This window comes from Cygnus atratus, chromosome 2 (assembly GCF_013377495.2).
Source record: "Cygnus atratus isolate AKBS03 ecotype Queensland, Australia chromosome 2, CAtr_DNAZoo_HiC_assembly, whole genome shotgun sequence".
NCBI classification, from domain to species: Eukaryota; Metazoa; Chordata; class Aves; order Anseriformes; family Anatidae; genus Cygnus; species Cygnus atratus.
The window spans coordinates 924,313-943,393 of record NC_066363.1 but is presented as its reverse complement, the minus strand read 5'-3'; the positions used below and the strand labels follow the sequence as shown (position 1 = coordinate 943,393).

Below are 19,081 nucleotides of genomic sequence, written 5' to 3'. Positions count from 1 at the left end.
GCGCTTTTTCTTGTAACAATTCTAACAAATAAGCGGACACCGCGGTCAGGATCGTGTTGGCATCCAGGCAGCAGCTCTGCCCTCGGGAATCCCCCAGACACAAAACCACGAGCAGAGCACTCGGGACCCAAGCAGCTCCTCTGCCTGCGTGTTATCCTCGCTCGCCTAACCCGTGCTCACCTGCTCTCAACGCCAGGAAATCGATTCCTAAACTTTAACCAAACTTCAGAGGCTGGGGCCACGAGCCGGGGCACGAGATCCTCGCGGCACCACGCCGTGCCGCAAAGCAAAGCCCCTGGGGAACCACAGCAGTGGGGCAGCTCCAAGGCAGCCAGCGACTGCCCGACTGACCACCTACCTACCTACCTACATGACTACCTACCTACCTCCCTGCCCAGTTGACCACCTCCCTGCCCGGCTGACTACCTACCGACCACCTACCTGCCCGATTGACTACCTACCTACCCGACTACCTACCTACCCACCCGCACGGTTGACCACCTACCGACCACCTGCCTGCCTGACCACCCACCTACCCGACTGACCGACTACCTACCCGATTGACTACTTACCTACCTGCCTGACTACCCGCCTGCCTGATCGACTACCTGCCCTCCCGACTGACCACCTACCCGCCCGATTGACTACCTACCTGCCCGACTGACCACCTACCTGTCCGATTGACCACCCACCTACCTGCCTGCCTGATTGCCTACTTACCTACCTCCTTGTCTACCTACCTGTCCGATTGACCACCTACCTGTCCGATTGACCACCTACCTGTCCGACTGACCACCTACCTGTCCGACTGACCACCTACCTGCCTGCCTGCCTGATTGCCTACTTACCTACCTCCTTGTCTACCTACCTGTCCGACTGACCACCTACCTGTCCGATTGACCACCTACCTGTCCGATTGACCACCTACCTGTCCGATTGACCACCCACCTACCTGCCTGCCTGACTGCCTACTTACCTACCTCCTTGTCTACCTACCTGCCTGATTGACCACCTACCTGTCCGATTGACCACCTACCTGCCTGCCCGACTGACCACCTACCTGCCTGCCTGCCTGATTGCCTACTTACCTACCTCCTTGTCTACCTACCTGTCCGATTGACCACCCACCCGCCTACCTACCTGCCTGATTGCCTACTTACCTACCTCCTTGTCTACCTACCTGCCTGATTGACCACCTACCTGTCCGATTGACCACCTACCTGCCTGCCCGACTGACCACCTACCTGCCTGCCTGCCTGCCTGATTGCCTACTTACCTACCTCCTTGTCTACCTACCTGTCCGATTGACCACCCACCCGCCTACCTACCTGCCTGATTGCCTACTTACCTACCTCCTTGTCTACCTACCTGCCTGATTGACCACCTACCTGTCCGATTGACCACCTACCTGCCTGCCCGACTGACCACCTACCTGCCTGCCTGCCTGCCTGATTGCCTACTTACCTACCTCCTTGTCTACCTACCTGTCCGATTGACCACCCACCCGCCTACCTACCTGCCTGATTGCCTACTTACCTACCTCCTTGTCTACCTACCTGCCTGATTGACCACCTACCTGTCCGATTGACCACCTACCTGTCCGATTGACCACCTACCCGCCTGCCCAACTGACCACCTACCCACCTACCTGCCTGCCCGACCACCTCCCTGTCCCCAGCCGCCGTCCCGTCCCCTCCTTTGTCCCCTGCCCACCACAGCCCCCCAGCAGCACTCCCCACCACGCCTTTACTCCCTCGCCCCCTCCCCTCGCCCCGCCCGCACCCCCTGGGCCGCCCCCAGCCCCCCGGCCCGACCCCCCCGACCCCCCGGAAGCGCAGCACAGCGCGGACAGGCCCCGGCCCGGCGCCGCCCCCCGCTCCCCCCCCCCCCGGCGGCCTCCTCCCCAGCAGGAATTCGGGGAGGGGGCTCCGGGGTGGGCCCGGGGGGGGTCCCGTCAGCGGCCCGGCCTCGGCGCCCCCCCCCACCCCCGCGCGGCCCCTCCTCACCTCACGGCGCCGCCGCTGCTCCCCCCACCCCCCCCCCCGACGCGGCTCGGCCGATCCTTCGTTAATTTTTTCCTTAATTTTGCCCGTTTTAGTTCCGTTTTTAAGCGTTTATCCCGCCCCCCCCTCCCTCCCCCGCGCGGTGCGGGATTTACCTCACGCCGCTCGCAGCCCGCCGGCCCCGCGCGCGCTCCCGGCCCTCCCCGCCCGCCGCCGCCGCCGCCGGGCGCGAGCGCGCAGGGCCGGCCCCGCCCCCCCGCTCCCCGCCAGCGTCACCGCGACCACGCCCCCGCCCGTTAGACCACACCCCCTGCCGCCAGACCACGCCCCCTGCCACTAAACCGCGCCTCCATCTGCCGGACCACGCCCCCCCGTTGCCTGACCACATACCCCAGGCAACCCGGCCACGCCCCCTCCCCCTCTAGCCCCGCCCTCGTCCGCATGGACACGCCCCTTTGTGGGCGGGGCCAGCGGCTCTTACGTCAGGACGCGGAAGTGGCCGGGGGCTGGCGGAGCACGTGGAGGGGCCGGGGCCGGGGCCGGGGCCGGGGCCGGGGCCGGGGCCGGGGCCGGGGCCGGGGCCGGGGCCGGGGCCGGGGCCGGGGCCGGGGCCGGGGCCCGAGCCCGAGCCCGAGCCCGAGGCCCCGGGGCCGCTGTCCCCGCAAGGCTCGCCCCGCAGCCCAGCGCCTCTGTGCGCCCATCAGCACCCTCCCAGTGGAGCTCCTGCCAAAGTACTGGGTACCGGTGGCGGTTGCCGGGCGCCCGTATCCTCGTTTTAATTAAAACGAGCGATGAGGAGCCCCCAGAAGCATTTTAAATACAGGCAGGCGCTAGCGAATTTTCAGTGTATGTTCGATATTTTAATGCTAGGCTGTGTTTCAGATGCAGGCAGGTAGTGGGGTAGGGGTTAAGGGGTAGGGGCTAGGATTAGGGTTAGGGGCTAGGATCCGGGCTCAGCAACAGACACAGGCTCACGTACAAGCACCCGTCACCCAAAGCCAAGGCAGAGCCTGGGAAATCACACACGGAACGCATCCGGGCACAGTGGTTTTATGTGAAAAGAGGGAAAATAAAAAAAAAAAAAAAAAAAAAGCAAGGGAGCAACCGCCCCAGGCAGCCTCTGGGTCTTACACCGGCTGTATAAATAGCGCCGCCGCTGTTAAACGCCGCGTGAACGGGGCGTTGAGCAAATCTCCGCCCGCGCTGGGAGAAAGGTAAGGGTTGCGACACGCTCCCGGGCCAGCCCTGCCTGCGCCCACTCTGCGTCACCTCGGTAAGGGCCGGGGTGGGGTGATGGCTCCCCGCGGTGCTGCGGCACTGCCTGGCACCGCCACGCCGCAAACGGAAAAGGCGAGGCCCGCCCGGCCCCCGGGGCATCCTCCTGCCTGTATTTACACGCTCTGAGGGACATCCTCGGACGTTTTCGCTCTTCCTCTTGGCCTCGTAGGTTGGGAACAGGGTGGGAGGACGAAGGGATGCAATAAGCTCTTGGCGAGCTGATGGCCACGTTTGCTTGTAGCGCAAGAGCCGTTTAAGCTTCTCTCCGAGGGAGTTTTGCACCTGGAAGGCAGGGGTGAGGCCAGCAGGGTGGTTCGGTGGCACCTCCGATGTACAGGTGCTGCCCCGGCCCCGCGCCCCGGTGCTCTCGTGGCGTCGCTGCATCACAGCACGGCAGCGGACAGCCCTCTAGCGAAGAAGGTGACGTTCCTCTCCTGGATCTTGTACTGGTAGACCTGGACGAGATCCTGCTCCGTTGACTCCAGCGACAGTCTCTTAATTATTTTAATCTGCAAAGGGAAAGGAAGAGGAGTATCATCCCTTGGGCTGCCCCCCTTACAGCATCCTCGCCCCCCTGCCCCCCCAGCGCCACCAGGGAAGGTGGTCACTGTCACAAAAGCCATCACATGGTGCCTGGGGCCAGTCTGTCACCCCTGGGGGCAGCCCCCAGCGACCCAGCTGCCCTCCCAGCCCGCAGAGACCACTCCAGGCCAGGCCGAGATCCGTGGACACGATAATTTGAGGAAGCTTCCCAGGAATTAGCTATCATTCCTTCGGATCACCTTGGTGCAGGGCCTGGTGCTGGGTAAACCCCTTCCATCTTCCAGGAATGGGCAGTCTCCAGGCGGCAGGACGTCACTGAGACATCCCCACTGCAGCCATAAGGGTCTGGGTGCTCCAGCAAGCCCTGGAGACCACAGCCAGGCGGCGTGCTAGTCCTCAGCCGTGCTGCAGACCATGCTAGTCCTGTGCTGTACGAGCGGCAGTGTCCCGTGGGGCAGCCGGAGCACAGCTCACGTCCCCAGGCAGAGTCGTGCGTGACATTCCGGCGTGCATTACCTCCCCGTGAACGTCTTTGCAGAAGCCGGTCGCCAGCCCCTCTACCCACAGGATCAGGTCGCTGTGATGACCCAAGGAGTTCCCGACCAGGTCGTTTTCCTCGTCTTCCGCATCCTCGCTGCTGTGAACCAGCACCACGATGTTCCCCTGGAACGAGAGCGCCAGGCAGCGCTGAGCCCCTCGCTCATCCGCTGCGGGTAAGGAAGGGGAGGGAGCGAGAGGAGCCTGCAGAAATGCCCTGCTAGCTAAGCTGCTTGGACATCTGCTGGCACGGCACCTGCTTCTGAAGTCCACTGGGAAAATAAACATGAGGCACAGACACCTCTCTGAAACACCTTGCTCTCTGTACGCCGTATATGCATGGACGTGTGTCTAATCTGATCTCATCCGCGGCCCAAAATACATCAGGCCTTTGTTCCCAGACAGCTGTCTAGTTAAACCCGTCTGTCGGGCCGTGCAAATGGCAGCGGATGAACTCACAGCAGCTAAATAAAGACACGGCCACGCGGACGCAGCCAGAGCCGCGATGCTCGAACCTCCGCAGCTCCTGGAAAAAGCAGAGGTCCCCCGAGCAACACCAGCTCCATTAAAAACACGTCCCGAGAGGCTCTGCCTCAGCCCATGCAGATTGCCAAGGGCTTAAAATAACATCAAATCCACAATCAATTAAAATGTTCTTTAAAGCTTCGGAACATCTTGGACAGAAATAGAAGCATGTTAGCATGATTTATCTTTTTTTTCTTTTTGAGCTGCTTTGGAGGTAAATATTCCCAGCGAGCTGAACATCCCCTGTCAGCACTTGCAGGGCAAACACCCCGGCACGATTTGAGGTGCAGCGTAACAAAACTTGATGCCGTCTACTTTATTTCTCACTCAAGCAAAGAGAGAAGTGGCCGGGGCAGAGGACGCCGCGGTGTAAATAGCGAAGGACGGATGTGGCCGTAACGAGTTTTGGCTGCGATGCCGTCAGGAGCGAGCACACCGCTGGGGAGATCTTCGTGGAATTGCCACCTTGTCGCACGCCCGTCGAGCAGCTGGTGCCACACACAGCAACACTGAAGGCTGCTGGAAGCAGAGACCCACGTCCCTCCAACTACAGGAGGAGCTGGACCTTCATCTCTCTCCCCTGCAAGACTCATCAGCCCCTCGTCACCTTCCCAACCTGCTTCCTTCCCACGTGCGCACAAACGTGTGTGAGCAGCAAGCCCTGGAGAGCTCTTAAAAATGGTAATTTCCACCTCAAAGCTCTGTTCACACATCAGGGGCGAAGAGAGCCCTTCCCACAGCACCTCCAGGGAAACCGGCTGCAAAGAACCTTGCAGAGGTACCCCAGGCTCTGACCAACCCCCCCACGAATTATTCCCCTTGGAATAATGATTTGAACTTTCCGGAAAAACAAAGCCTTCCAAAACCCTACGGTGCAGAGGAAGATAAAGGAGACAAGGCCAGGCTTTGCTCCAGAGGCTCTCAGACGTTGGCACACGCGTGCAGAGGGAGCGGTACCTGGAGCTGAGAGCACACCACGACCCTGCAGTAGTGGATGAAGTCGAGCACAGCCACCGGCGCGGCGCCCAGGCTGAGCAGGACGCTGAGGTCGTCCACCAGCAGCACCGGGCCCTTCCACGAGGCGCTGTCGGCGGGAGTCAGGGAGGTCCGGACGAAGTCAAACAAGGCTTTGAGGTTGGAGGTGCTCCCGCTGGAAGAGAAAGAGACCTCGAAGGGGTTCTGCCCAGCCTCGCGTCCCTCTCCTCACAACCGCGAGCCTCGCTGACCCAAAAAGAGGATCGCCAGCCCGTGCCACCCGTGCTGTCCCCACTGCTGTGACAGTCACCGGGTCCAACGCTTCCCTACCAGCCCGTACACCCAGACCCAAAGGGCACAGGTTGGTTGGTTGCGAGGTCTCGCTGCCTGCCCTCGTCTCTCCTCCAGCCGCGTCTCATCTCCCAATTTAACAGCCCTCGGTGGGTCCTGCTGCCACACACACCGACCCACGGGAGCTCTCCGCATGCCCTGCGGCCCCCAGCAGCCGGTTACTCAGCCTGACGGGGCACGAAGCTTGGTTTGGTTGCTTCGTGTGCGTCCTGCTGCTCCTCCAGCACAGGTGGGAGTGATTTCTCTCCGCCGCGCGGGGTCTGATAACGCTTTTATCAAACCATCAGGGACGGGGAAAAGTGAAGTGGGAACAAAAATGAAAGCCAACACGGCTAAAGCAGCACTGCTCTCTAATTGCTGGGACGGCGTTATTTGACAAAAGCCAGTTTGAGAGCTGAAATAAATTTTCTCTAGAGCTATAACACGCCTGGCAGCGAAGATGGGAGCAGAAGTTGCCCCGAAATGCTGGAGAAGTGGGACAGAATCCCTCTCGGAGCAGCAGGGAAAGCACAGCAGCGTGTGTGGCGCTGGCATTTCCCTCCACGTAGGTGTCTGAGCATCGGGCACAGCTACTGAGCCCCTGGGCCCCGGAGGGAAGCCCAAGGGGAGCCTGGTCTCAGGCCGGGGCTTTGCTGCTGCTCTCTGCATCAGCAGGAGACACGACACAGGAGCCAGAGGGGAAACACTCTGCCCCAGAACCACCTCTGCCCTGTCCAGCTGGTCGGGCTTACCTTATAAACTGAAGAGGACTGGGCTCTCCTGACGGCTCCTCCTCCCCAAACAAGAGGTCGAGGCAGGACTTGAGGCCTTCCAAGAAGACGAGCTGTCCCCGCTCTCTGGCAGCTGTCAGACTGACTCCCTGGAAGGAGAGGAAAACATCACGTTGTGGAGCACACAGCTCCGGAGGAAGGGTCCAAACAGAACCAAGCGGATCACCAAGCCTATTTTTATCAAATCTCATCTCAGCGAAATGAAGCCACTGCCTCGGTGACTCCTGCACGGTGGCTGAAACAGGCGGTTCTGCTGCACAACTCGGTGGACACGGTCACTTTCCTTTACTTTGCCAGGAGGAAAAAAGAAATTACTGTGATTTGGGGCGCTCAAACGACCTGGAATTGCTCCTGGGAAGACAGCAGCATCGTTGCTGCCCAGCATGGGAGAAAATTCTTATCCAGAGTCAGGGAGAAGAAGACAGGCACGGGGTGTTAGCGGGCGGCGATTGCTTCACCTCCTTGGCTGGTGAAGCCGAGGGTTTTCGCTGCTTTCCAGTCATCGCTGTGGCAATAACGACGCCCTGGTGCTGGCAGCTCCTCAGCACAACCCACGCACCTGAGCGAGGCACGGATCTGGAGAAGGCCGTGGGCTGGGCAGCCCGATGCCTGGGAGACAGCAGGGTGGCCGGGGAAGCAGCCTCAGCCCTTCGGAGGAGGAAGAGGGGCCACGACACAAACTCCAGCCCAGGTTCCTGCTCTCAGCCTCCTTCACGATGCCAGCCTCGAGACGGGGCACATCAGCCCCCACCACCAGCGGGGAAAGCCCTGGCACAGCTGCAGCACATACACGCAGAGGATCCCAACCAGAGGCGTGGTTCATCAACAAGCTCGTCCTCCTTTGTCATCAAGGGCGACTTCTGGCAATTCTGCAGCCCCCCAGCTTGCATCAGCCCACGTTTTGGGAGAAAATTTACTGCTCGTTACTGGCATGGTCACACAATATGCCACGCGTGCTGGGTGTCCTCTTCTCACCTGGTCAAACCGTCCCTTCCCCAGCAGGAGGAGGTGGCTTTCGGCGCAGGTTGCTCCCCACACGTTTCGCAACGGGACTGTCAGAAATTAAAATGGAGCCGGGGAGCGTTGGCACCGGGACTCGCAGCGCCTCGGCACCCTGGAGCCGGGCCGTTGTGCAGCGCCGCAGGTAGCCGGACGAGGCGGTGACACGGACGGCTTGTGGGGAGTTCAGGGAGGTTTTGCTCCACGCAGCGTTGCTCGAGAGGCAGAACCGGTGAGCCAGAGGCCAGGAACCAGAAGCAAGGATGCTGAGAAAGCGGTTCCCGTGTTTTCCCTGGGGAAAGACATCCCTGCTGGTGGCTGTGAGAGTTTGTACCCCTGCGCGGAGCGTGGCTGAGCAGCACTGGCCCTCACCTCAAGCCTGGCTTCTGCCTGAACGCTGGGAGAGGCGCACACCAGCAGCCCCGCCGCCTTCCCACTTTTTAAGCATCACAGAAATTTTTTTTTTTTTTTTTGCTTTTTTCCTAAGCAGCCCTGCTGGGAGCTGCAGGACACTCGGGCACAGTGTTGGCGATGCTGGAGCTGAAGGCTTGGAGCAGCTCTTCTCCCAGGAGCTCGAGCACTGTGCTTGGCACGGCCCCAGCACCTCCTTCCGAAGAGGCCTTGGAGGTTTTCCAGGCGCTTCCCAGTGCTCAGACACCCCGAGAGCTCTCCCTTTGCACAAGGGGGAGACGCGGCTAAGTGATGCATCCACTTCTGCCTCCGGATTTCTGCTTCCACAGCTCACCTGCTGTCACTCTGACCTCAAACACAAGTGCCAACATTTCACCTTCCTCCTTCCTTTTTTTTTTTTTAATAGATTGGAAAGCAATCCCAAGCATCTGATCGATGAGATATCCCTAACAAGGGGCTGCTTTGTGAGCAAAAGGACCCCCAGAGAGAAGGTCTGAGCAGATAAGGACGAGGTCCTTTGCAGGAAGATTAACCCCGAGCTCCTGCGAGGCTTATCAAGGCTTATCAGTTGCCACATGCTCAGCGCTGATGATAGGGAAGACAGATTTACACCGCCTTCCCTCCCTGGCGAAATCCTAGGGGGAGAGATCCCTTCAGCGGGGCCGGTGCCAGGAAATGCTCTCTGCAGCAATTAGGAAATGGGCGGCTCGGAGGCAACGTCCTCAGTCACGGCCAGGGGTGCCACAGCACGCAGCCTTGGCTAGCGCAGGCTGCTCGGGGGTGAAGGGCACCAGACCTGTGCCCAGCGAGTTCCTAACTCGGCCTCAAGTTTGCCCTTCGTTTTTCCAGTCTCCCACGCAGGCTGGTGGGAGGAAAGGAGCCCTGCAGGCCACGCAGACCCTGGCCGCGGATATGCAGACAGGGGGTGCAGATCCACGAGGAGCCAGCCAGCACTTTTGGACTTACCCCTTTTGTTTTCCGGCACCCTCTCGATGAACAGCATCGACCCCCTAAGCGTTGTGGCCGGCATCACGCACCCCCTCGCCTCACCCACGTTGCCTTCCCTCGTCTCCCTTTCCCCTGGGCAAGGCGGGAGCAGTAATTCCCAAGCAGGAGGCACTGGGGCAGGCTGCGGGGCCCTTCCATCTGCCCACAACACCTCCTGCCAGCCCGGAGTCCCGCAGAGGCTGATGCGGGCTCCAGACACCAGAATCCAGCTTTGGCAGGTGATAATTCCTCACTAAAACCCTGCGAGGAGCAGGGCAGGGGCGCAGAGCTAGCACAAGCCTCTTAGGCAACTGCAAGCCCACACCACGGAACATTTCTGGCCAAGGACAGAAGGGCCTTTGTGCGGCAGGAATGCGGAGCAGACGGCAAATACCTGGCGTGCCACGGAGCAGGGCTGAGCTCCAGGGCGGCCTCACGGCCCTGATCCCCCAGGGAATTTCTGGAGCCCGCAGGACTCAGGCACTTAAACGCTCTGCGAGAGCAGTGTCCGAGCTCACTCTCGACATCGATAATTCAGGAATCGAGAGCAGGGAGGCAGCCCGAGGGAAAGGCAGGTTGGGGCAGCATGTGGATGGCTTTAACAGGGGAATTTGAGCCCCTGAGTGCCACGATGTTCCTGGGGGAACCCAGCACGTCCAGGCTCGTTTTCCAGTGGGAGAACCAGGTCCCAGAGACACAGCGCTGGACGAGGTCTCACGCCACCGCACCGCAGGCGCCTAACAGCCCGCCTGAGCAGCACCTTCCCAGCATGGGAAGGCCCCAGGACAGCTCAACATTGGTGAGAAAAGCGCCCAAAACGGCCAACGGCACCTCCTTGACCGCCAGCAGCTCTGCCACTACAAACGTCCTTGCTGTAGAGGGTGCGCTGCGGCGCGGCAGCTAACAGCGTGCGTTGCCGGCCCTGAAAGCTTTCGTTATCTCGCAGCACCACGCTCCATTATCGCACACAGACGTTATCTCTGGCAATCTGTCCTTTATCGATCGAGCCCAGAAATGCCTCTCAAATAGCAGCCCGGCGTGACGGGGGCCGCGAGCTCCACAAAGGAGCACAACTGCCCTCACCCACAGCACCACGTCCCACCGGCCTGCCAGCAGCGACGTCCCTAAAAGCCGAAAGCGCCGCTCGCTGCTGGCCAGGTGATGACGGAAAGCAAAATATTTGCAGGCGAGAGCTGGTAGTGGAGCTCGCGAGGCAGCGGTCATTAACTCAAGCAGCAGCCGCGGTGCAAAGTGCGACGCTCCGTGATCAGGCGATCGTGCGAGGTCTCTCCTGCGGGGCAGCACCCGCAGGGGCGAGCAGAGGTGACCAGGCAGTGTCCTCTGCTCTGGGGTCTCAGCGCCACAGCACGGGACGGGGCAGCAGGCAAAAGGGAGGCCAAGCGGCGATAAATACGTTTTCCCTTTAAAAGAAAACAAACGTTGTACAAACGAGGGTGGGACGCCGACCTGGCCAGCTGCCCCGGTGCCATTAGTCTTCCTACAGCCGAGCGTGCTGCCTGGAAGGCCACGACAAACACCATTAACATCATCTGTCCCTCAAAATTAAGCGGGGATCCTCAGGAAGAGTGGGATTTGAAGAAAAGAAAAAGGTGAAGCCATTACTGTGGAGGCAGGACAGGCACAAAAAACAGGGAAGCTTCTTCCTGCAAGTGAAAATAAGTCACTGCACTTGGCCAAGTTATAAGGAACTGGTTCTGGGCTGGTAAGACCTGGCAACACTGTGGGGAAGTGGGAAATAACATCAGGTGCTACGGGGAGCACAAGATATCACTGCAAAGTCTGTATCCTACCCCCCTGGCTTCAGCAGCCTGCGCCAGGCCTCACCGCCCGCAGAGGGAAGGATTTCTGCCTTGGATCTAACCCAAACCCACCCTCCTTCACCTTAAAACCGTCACCCCGTGTCCTATCCCTACACCCCCTGACCAAGAGTCCCTCCCCAGCCCCCTGCAGCCCCCACCCCGTCCCCAGCAGAAAGAGGAGCACCACCGAGTTACGAAGCTCTTTCCACTGAGCCTTTCACAAGCACACAATGATTCTGCAGAGGAGATTTAACCTGTGCATGGGATAACATAACGTTAGCAGCCGGATTCTTCCAGCCAGTGGCCTTTTCCTGGAGAGCATCCCGACGGCCTGCAGCTCTCCCGGCCGGCACAGAGAGCCAGGCAGCTGCCCTTCAGCTTGCCCCTGAGGACGAGGAGGTGGGCAGGGAGCTGCTGGCCGCTCGCAGAAGCATGCGGCACACCGAACGGCGGCACGTCTCGGCTCTGAGCTGTGCCTGAGCCCAGGGCTCGCTGCAGTGGCGTAAATGACATCTCAGCTGGTCTCCTGCAGGCACCTAGGGCAGCACAGCCACGCTGCCGGCTGTGAACGGAGCAAATTCCAATCATAAACAAGTCTCCGATCATAAACAAGTCCAAGAGTGGAACCACCCTGCCAAAAACCACCTGACATGTTTGTTTAGGCAAAGAAGGATTCGAGCAAAGGCAAGACCTCACGGAAACCCAGACACAAACAACCGACGGGAGGTAAATCCTCCGGCTGCTCGGAGCTCAGGAAGAGCTCCCACCAACCAACCAGGCAGACGTCTGCCAGGTTATAACGTAAAACTGACTCAGGGGCCTGAAACCACTGGCACGGGGTCAGCTCGCTGCTGGAGGCGAATGCAATCGCTCCTCCGAACTCCCCTGAGCAAACCGCACCGTTCTTCTTATCACCTCCCCTCCCGAGAGTGCCTGTTTGTTGGAAGCACCAGACAGCAAATCGTTTGCGTTGCACACGTGCTCCAGCTAATCCCCGTGTGCTCTCACTTCTCGGGCTCCCCCAGGAGGGAGGTGACACCACCACCTATTGAAAGCCCGCACTCAAACTGCGTACCAGGACATTGCACCACGTGAAGAAACAGACCAACGGATGTGATTCTGCTTTGAGAGCAGACACGGTAAGGGGGTTCCCATCCCACTTAGCAAGCTCCCCCCAAGATTTCCCGCTCTCTGCAGCACAAAGGCCAGAACTATTCAGCGCTCGCAGAGCCTGGTTTGCTCAGCAAGGAAATGCTCTGCAGGGGAAACGCACGTTCAGCACCTGGCCGGGAGTTAAAGCTTCACATGGAAATGCTTTGTTTGCTCAGTCCCTTTTAATTAACTTAGGTCTGAGCTCTCAGACCATTTATCTCCTTTTAAAAGGTAAAAACTGAATATGAAATAAAATACAGCTGTTTAGCAAGTACCAAAATTCATCCCACATTTACAGCAGGACTACACCATCATCACAACATCTGGTTCTCCAACACCTGAGAGTCTTTACCAGCAGAAGCACTGCAAGGTTTCCCAGCAGAACCAGAGCAGGGAGGTTCAACACAAGCCCTCATCCTCCAGCTCAGGAAGGTCACCTGGACTTCACAGCCGGAGCGTTTCACGTCCGTGAGAGAGCGCTTCACAAAAAGCCGAGAGGTGCAGTTCAAACCCAGAGGGGAGAGTGGTTTGCTGGCACTGGGAATGACCTCTCCTGCTTGGTTGTTTTAGCTTTCTCCTTTCATGGTACACGTAGTCCCTGCCTGACTCACCGTGGGAAGGGAATTGTTAAGAACGTTCTCGCCTGTGGCTCCTCAGATGCCTCTAAGGGATGGCTTGGCCCAGGGGCCAAAAGCAGCACACAGGCATCGTCCTGAATTTACAGGTGTTCCAGCCCAAAACGATTCAGGACAACGCAGCCACAGGACAGAGGACAAAGCCCTCCTGTGCCGCGTAGCCAGAGGACACTGCAGGAGCACGGAGAGACCCTATGGACACTGCACCAGTGAAACTATACCTACCGGTCTGGGCTTGTCTGGGGAATGCCAGAAAACTCTTCTAAGCCTAAAGTAAGCAGGCAGGGAGGGCCCGGTGGGGCTGCTGCAGTGAGCATCCTCATCAGACAAGCCTGATCCTAATCCTAAGCCTGGCTTTTGTCCCGTATCACATCCCTCCCCCAGCGAGAAAGCTCTCCGTTCCCCGCTGCAGGAGCACCAAGCCTGACCGGCCCCACCAAGACCTGTGAATTTGTGCTCACGTGCGATTTCCATTCTTTATTCTCATTTCTTTCCACCCAACAGAAACTGCCCGGGCCTGTAATTATTCACCTGTGCCAGGAGACTTACCAGCTTCTGTGCTACGATGTTATAGTGACTGAAGGACTGGAGCAGGGCCACAAAGCAAACCTTACAGCCAGCTGGGGGAGAAGACAAAAGGCACGTTATTATTTCGATTTTGCAAGCTGCCATTATCAAGGCACATAAATCACAGCAGCCAGGCTGCAAATCTGTCTGCAAAAGCCTTGAAGTGAGGCAGGTCTAGGCAGCCCCTCACTTGCTCGTGGCTGGGCTTCCAATTTTCACCTCTCTGTGGGTTTTCTGGTTTAGGGAAAATTTTAGTCAGGTTAAAAAGAAATTGAAAGAACAAGAAAGAGAGGACAAAAAAAAAAATTAAAGGCCTCTTTTCTGTCTCATGCCATTCTGCCCTGGGATCTCCCGGCATTGTTTGCTGGTCCCGCTGCAAGGAGGCCAATGGCCGACCATGACACGAACTACTGAAATCCCCGGCATGCCAAAAGTCCCTGTTTTGGCTCTCGCAGCACGAGTGACCTTGTCTGGAAATACACACAGAACCAGCAACGCTGACAAAGCCACCTCGCTAAAACGTGATTTTGGAAAACCCAGCACGTGACGACCCGGCCTTGTGGCTTGGGTATGAACCAAATCCGTGCGCTTGCTCCTCCCTGCCAGGGAGCGTGGATTAATTTTGAAAAACAGGGTGAAGCTGTAGCTGAGGAGGTGGCAGCTGTGGGGGGCAGGAAGCCCTCAGCCCCACCACACGCACAGCACTGTGAGCTGAGTTTCAAGTCGGAGAGGTTCGGTCTGACCACATTTGCAGGGCCGGCTGCTTTGCCAGCAGAAAGCTGGAGGAGCCCAGGCACCCAGTGCCCTCTCTGCAGGGGCTGGCAGGTTGTTCACAGGTGAAAGGTTAGCAGAAAAGCAATTAGGCAACTCGGCAAACCCTCTGCTTGTTTGTTTGTTTGTTTACTCGCTGCCATCTTATCTACTTGTTCAGTTGTTCCTGATATTTTTAATTGTGTTATGAAAGGCTGAGTAGCGAAGGAACTGCATTCATCACCTCGCTCTCACGTGCCCCTGCGATTTCCAACCTGCGCTGCACTAATGACGAAACGAGCTGCAGGGAGATTAAGGCTACAGGGCAAGTCCCAAGTGCCCAAGGCTATGGAGCAAGTCCCAAGAACAAGCCGGGACTGGGATCCATAAATCCTGACGCCAGGGCCTTGCGCTAATCCAAGGATGCCACGTGCTCTGCAAAACCAGCCTCTGCTCAAGGAGAATCACTTCTCGGAGAAGGAAGCTCCAAGGACCAGGCGAAGACAAGCCCTCGCCTCGCAGCGTCCCACTGCTCGCATACCTCTGAGGTAGAAGGAGAGGAAATGGTGCACCAGAAAGCTGCCGTCCGTCCTGGTGTCTCGCAGCAGCGTGAATTTACCCTGGAAAAGAAGAAGCAAAAGAACTTAACAGAGCACCATGAGGGTACGAAGTGCTCCCGGCTCCATCTTGGTAGACAAGGTGCCTGCAAGGGCCTACAGCCAGGGGAGGCTCTGCAGGCGTTACAGAGGGCAGAAGCAGCGCTCCAGCCACCCATCCATTTACAAAGGGATGCTGACCTGTGGAGAGGCAGCAGCAGACATTGAGCCCACGGTGGAAGATCTGCCCACCACCTGAAAGCCCTTACGCTGGACCCCTCGCTCTGTGCCCACCAAGAAGCTTCCACAGCATGCTTTCACGCTGCTGGTGCTGGACACCTCCGTCATGGGTGGCTGTGAGCAATTTCCACCTCCCAACTCTCCTCCGACTGAGGCTCGTCCTCCCTCTGCGCAAAGTGGCACAGGTGGCACGGGGACAAGAGCCACCAGCTCTGCTCCCACTGCTGCTGCTCCCTCCCTGCTCCCAGCCCGTCCCAGGCAGTCCTCCCACCCCTGCTGCACGCTAGCCCCAAACCACATTCGTACCATCTAAATACTGCTACAGGAGCAGAGCTCCCCGCACAAAGTATAAACCTTGTTTTGATCACGCAGGAAATTAATTCAGTTCATCAGCGCGTGCTTGTTATCAGCACCAGTCTCATCAAGGCGTTTGTTGCCATTACAACCTTAGCCGGGATTTTTCTTTAATCAATACGAATCACAGAAGGGTTGTTTTTAATCGCAAAGAACTTACCGATGCATTTTTTTTTTTCAATCTATTAGAAGAATAAAAAAAACAACAAAGCCCTTCAGCAACAAGCAAGCTACCCACAGGCAATTTGCAAGCCATCTATCAGGTAACTCCCCGATGCCTAACACGTGTTGTAAAGCAGTGCTAATGGAACAGCAAATATTGAACATGTCTGCACGGGATGCAAGGCAGGACTTCAGGTCCAGAAAGGCTGCTCTGCCCCAGCCAAAAAGCACTTTTCTATGCAAAAAAGGGGTACGCCTTGGTGGTCATTACAATAGCAGGAGGCACCACATGGTGGGAATCTCACCGGGATGCACCCTCCAAGGTAAAGCCCAGAGGGGTCTCTGTGTTAAAATAGCACAAGATCAAGTATTCGTCGGTTCAGCTCCTGCCAGAGCTCCTGCTCCATCCCCTCGGCTTCCCCTCCTGCATGCAGTCAGCCTGAAGGCAGCCCCACGTCCCTCCTCGTGCCCGCTGAAGCAAAGTCCACCTGACAGCTCTTGGAAGGCTCTGCGCTTCGCTACCACGCACGCTGCGCAGAGCACAGTGGGATGCTGTCATGCAGAGCATACATTATTTAGCTTCTTCAAAACTTCCCGTTATTGACCTTTAATCCTGCCGATCCTCACTTCGCTGTCGCACTGCAGAAGCTTAGACTGTGCCCAAAACTCTCCATTGCCAACGTGTACGTGCCCAGCTTGTGAGGGGTGGGAATGCCCGAACCGTGCACCTCCAGAGGCAGCAGCTGCACCACAGCTCATGGGGGTGCACGGTCTGACCCTCGTCCCCCACCTGCACATCCTTCTCAAGGCCAGAAAGGGCTTGGGATGAAGCACTTTCAAAGGGAAAGCCGCCTTCTTGCAGCACCTTCTCCATCTGTCTGCCCCGGTCTCTCCGCACGCTGCTTTCGCACTCTTTCCACCTGCAGGCTACAAAGCAGAAGCTGCAGCTACTTGTTAGAAACTGCCAAAATCAATCGGCAGGGCAGCGGTGGATGTCACAAGCATTCAGTGGTGACATATCAGATACACCCACACAGGCAGCAGCTTCTTCCACCTACCAGCCCTGCAGTCAGCACTTGGAAAATGGCACAGACTTAACCGCGGCGATGCAGAAAACAGAATGGGAAGAGGAGATTTGCAAAGGGCTAGTGCTTTTTAAGCACAGCAGGACACTGATTTCTGGCCAGCCTTTGTAGCCCAGGTGTGGTAGGACATCCAAGCTTGTGGTGGGAAGTCCACATCCCTGGCTGATGGAAAAGGAAGAGCCGACACAAATCTGAGGCAATTCCCCACACAGAGGAGCCTTCAGATCGGCGCCTCTGCCAGGTTCTGCCTACGCTGCCAAGTCAAAACTCGGGATCTTGAGGCCAAACCTCCTGTCGGTTTTGCTCTTCTGAATTCCCAATTTGCATCAAGCCCCACTTTGCAGGGCTGCAGCGTCAGACCACGATACCGCTTGGCCACATTCCTTATCCCCAGTTTTGTCTCTGATTTCTCCATCCATCGAGACCCCTGCCTGGGAGAAGGGCCTGGTGGGTGACAGCACCCCTGCCCGTCCCACAGCCTCCACCAAGGCTCCTTGTTCGGGGCCTCCATGCTCAGCCCTCAGGCACCAACCTGTGGGGCCTGGGGGCTCGGGCAGCCTTTGCTTTGGTCCCACTGATGTCCATCTGTCTGTCTAGCAACATGGCACTGCCTCGCTGCCATTTTCTGGCCAAGCACAACATTACCCTACTGGCATCGTGTGCTCTGAAAGGGAAGGAGCAGGGAGGCTCAGACTTACAAAGCTACCACCCCGAACACGCCTTTATGGCCTGACCCAGCATCCATCAGGAAGGACACCAAGTTCTCCGTGACATACGTGCGTTTTGTTAACTTTTTACCCCAAGCACCTCACGGCCCTTACACAGGGTGTTTAGTCACCACATGATTTCACAGAATCATAGAATCGTTAAGGTTGGAAGAGACCTCCAAGATCATCTGGTCCAACCATCCCCTACCACCAATGTCACCACCAAACCATGTCCCCAAACACCACGTCCAACCTTTCTTTGAACACCCCCAGGGATGGTGATGCCACCACCTCCCTGGGCAACCCGTCCCAATGCCTGACCGCTCTTTCTGAGCAGAAATGTCTCCTCATTTCCAACCTGAACCTCCCCTGGGGCAACTTGAGGCCATTCCCTCTGGACCTATCACTGGTTATCTGTGGGAAGAGGCCGACCCCCAGCTCCCCACAGCTTCCTTTCAGGTAGTTGTAAAGAGCAATGAGGTCTGCCCTGAGCCTCCTCTTCGCCAGACTAAACACCCCCAGTCGCTCCTCATAAGACTTGTGAACTAGCCCAAAAAAACCAAAAACCTACAGGGACAAAATAAATGAACAGAGCAGCCTAAAGAAGGTTAAACCCCTACAGCGCACCAGAGGGGCTTGAATACATTTGGGGCAACGCTGTTTTGTGACCACATCCCCCAGCAGCCCCCAGCCTGCGGGGCAGAAGCCTGGCAGCCCCCCAGGGGCTGCAGGCGGGGTTGGGGGGGCATTAGTGGCAGCGGCGGTGGCACTGATGGTGGTGACGGTGACAGCGCTGCTTGCGGCAGCGAGGCCATGCCCGCGCCATGGCGGCCGCCCTCCCCGCCGCCCGGACTACAACTCCCGGCGTTCCCCGCGCCTCCGCCCCGCCGCCACAGCCCCGCCGCCCCCTCCGCCGCCCTCACCGTGCCCGGGCGCTGCGGGCAGGCGCCCAGCAGCTCGTTCAGCTCCGCCAGCATGGCCGGGGGCCGCCGCTGCCTCCCGGTGTCCGTGGCTGGGGGAGGGGGGACGGGGGGTGAACCGCAGCAGCGCATGCGGCGGGCGGAGCCCTCTTCTCCCTCCCCTTCCCCCGGTTCCGTGTTCGTGGAGGGGACGGAAGGGACCGGGGGGACAGACGGACGGGACCGGGGGGGCGGATGGACGACGCCCCCCCCCCCCCCCCCCCCCCCCCCTCAGGCGGCGCCCCCCGGCGTTAAATGGCGGCCGGGAGTGGTGGCGGAGCACCCCCGGGGGGGAGCCCCCAAGGGCAGCCTGAGGCGGCGCTGGGCTGGGGGGGCGTCGGGGGCTGTCGTGACAGGAGTGGGGGCGGCTTTAGGCTGAAAAGAGGGGGATTAGGGAAAAAACAGGGGAAAATTAGGGAAAAATCCGTCCCCGTGAGGCCCTGGCGCAGGCTGCCCCCAGGAGCTGCGGGTGCCCCATCCCTGGCAGTGCCCAAGGCCAGGCTGGATGGGGCTGGGGGCAGCCTGGGCTGGGGGCAGGGGGCCCTGGGCACGGCGGGGGGTGGCCATGGGGGGCTTTGGGGTCCCTTCCCACCCAGACCCCGCCGTGGTGCCGTGGTTCTGCGGTCCCATCCCTCCACCTGCTGGCAGTGCTCGGCCCCAGGCGGCCCGGGGCTC

At 58.8% G+C, this 19,081-nt stretch overlaps 1 protein-coding gene across 1 annotated transcript; it reads right to left on the bottom strand.

Annotated features, from left to right (window-relative positions):
- Positions 1-2,841: 2,841 nt before the first annotated feature.
- ELP6 (elongator acetyltransferase complex subunit 6) lies at positions 2,842-18,483 on the bottom strand. The gene is made up of 7 exons (XM_035554528.2): positions 18,371-18,483; positions 14,845-14,923; positions 13,536-13,606; positions 6,944-7,071; positions 5,844-6,036; positions 4,341-4,487; positions 2,842-3,790 (listed from the first exon to the last, which is right to left on the bottom strand). Exons 1-7 carry the CDS (start codon positions 18,422-18,424, stop codon positions 3,665-3,667), a joined length of 798 nt encoding a protein of 265 aa, XP_035410421.2. The 5' UTR covers positions 18,425-18,483; the 3' UTR covers positions 2,842-3,664.
- Between the last annotated feature and the right edge of the window lie 598 nt (positions 18,484-19,081).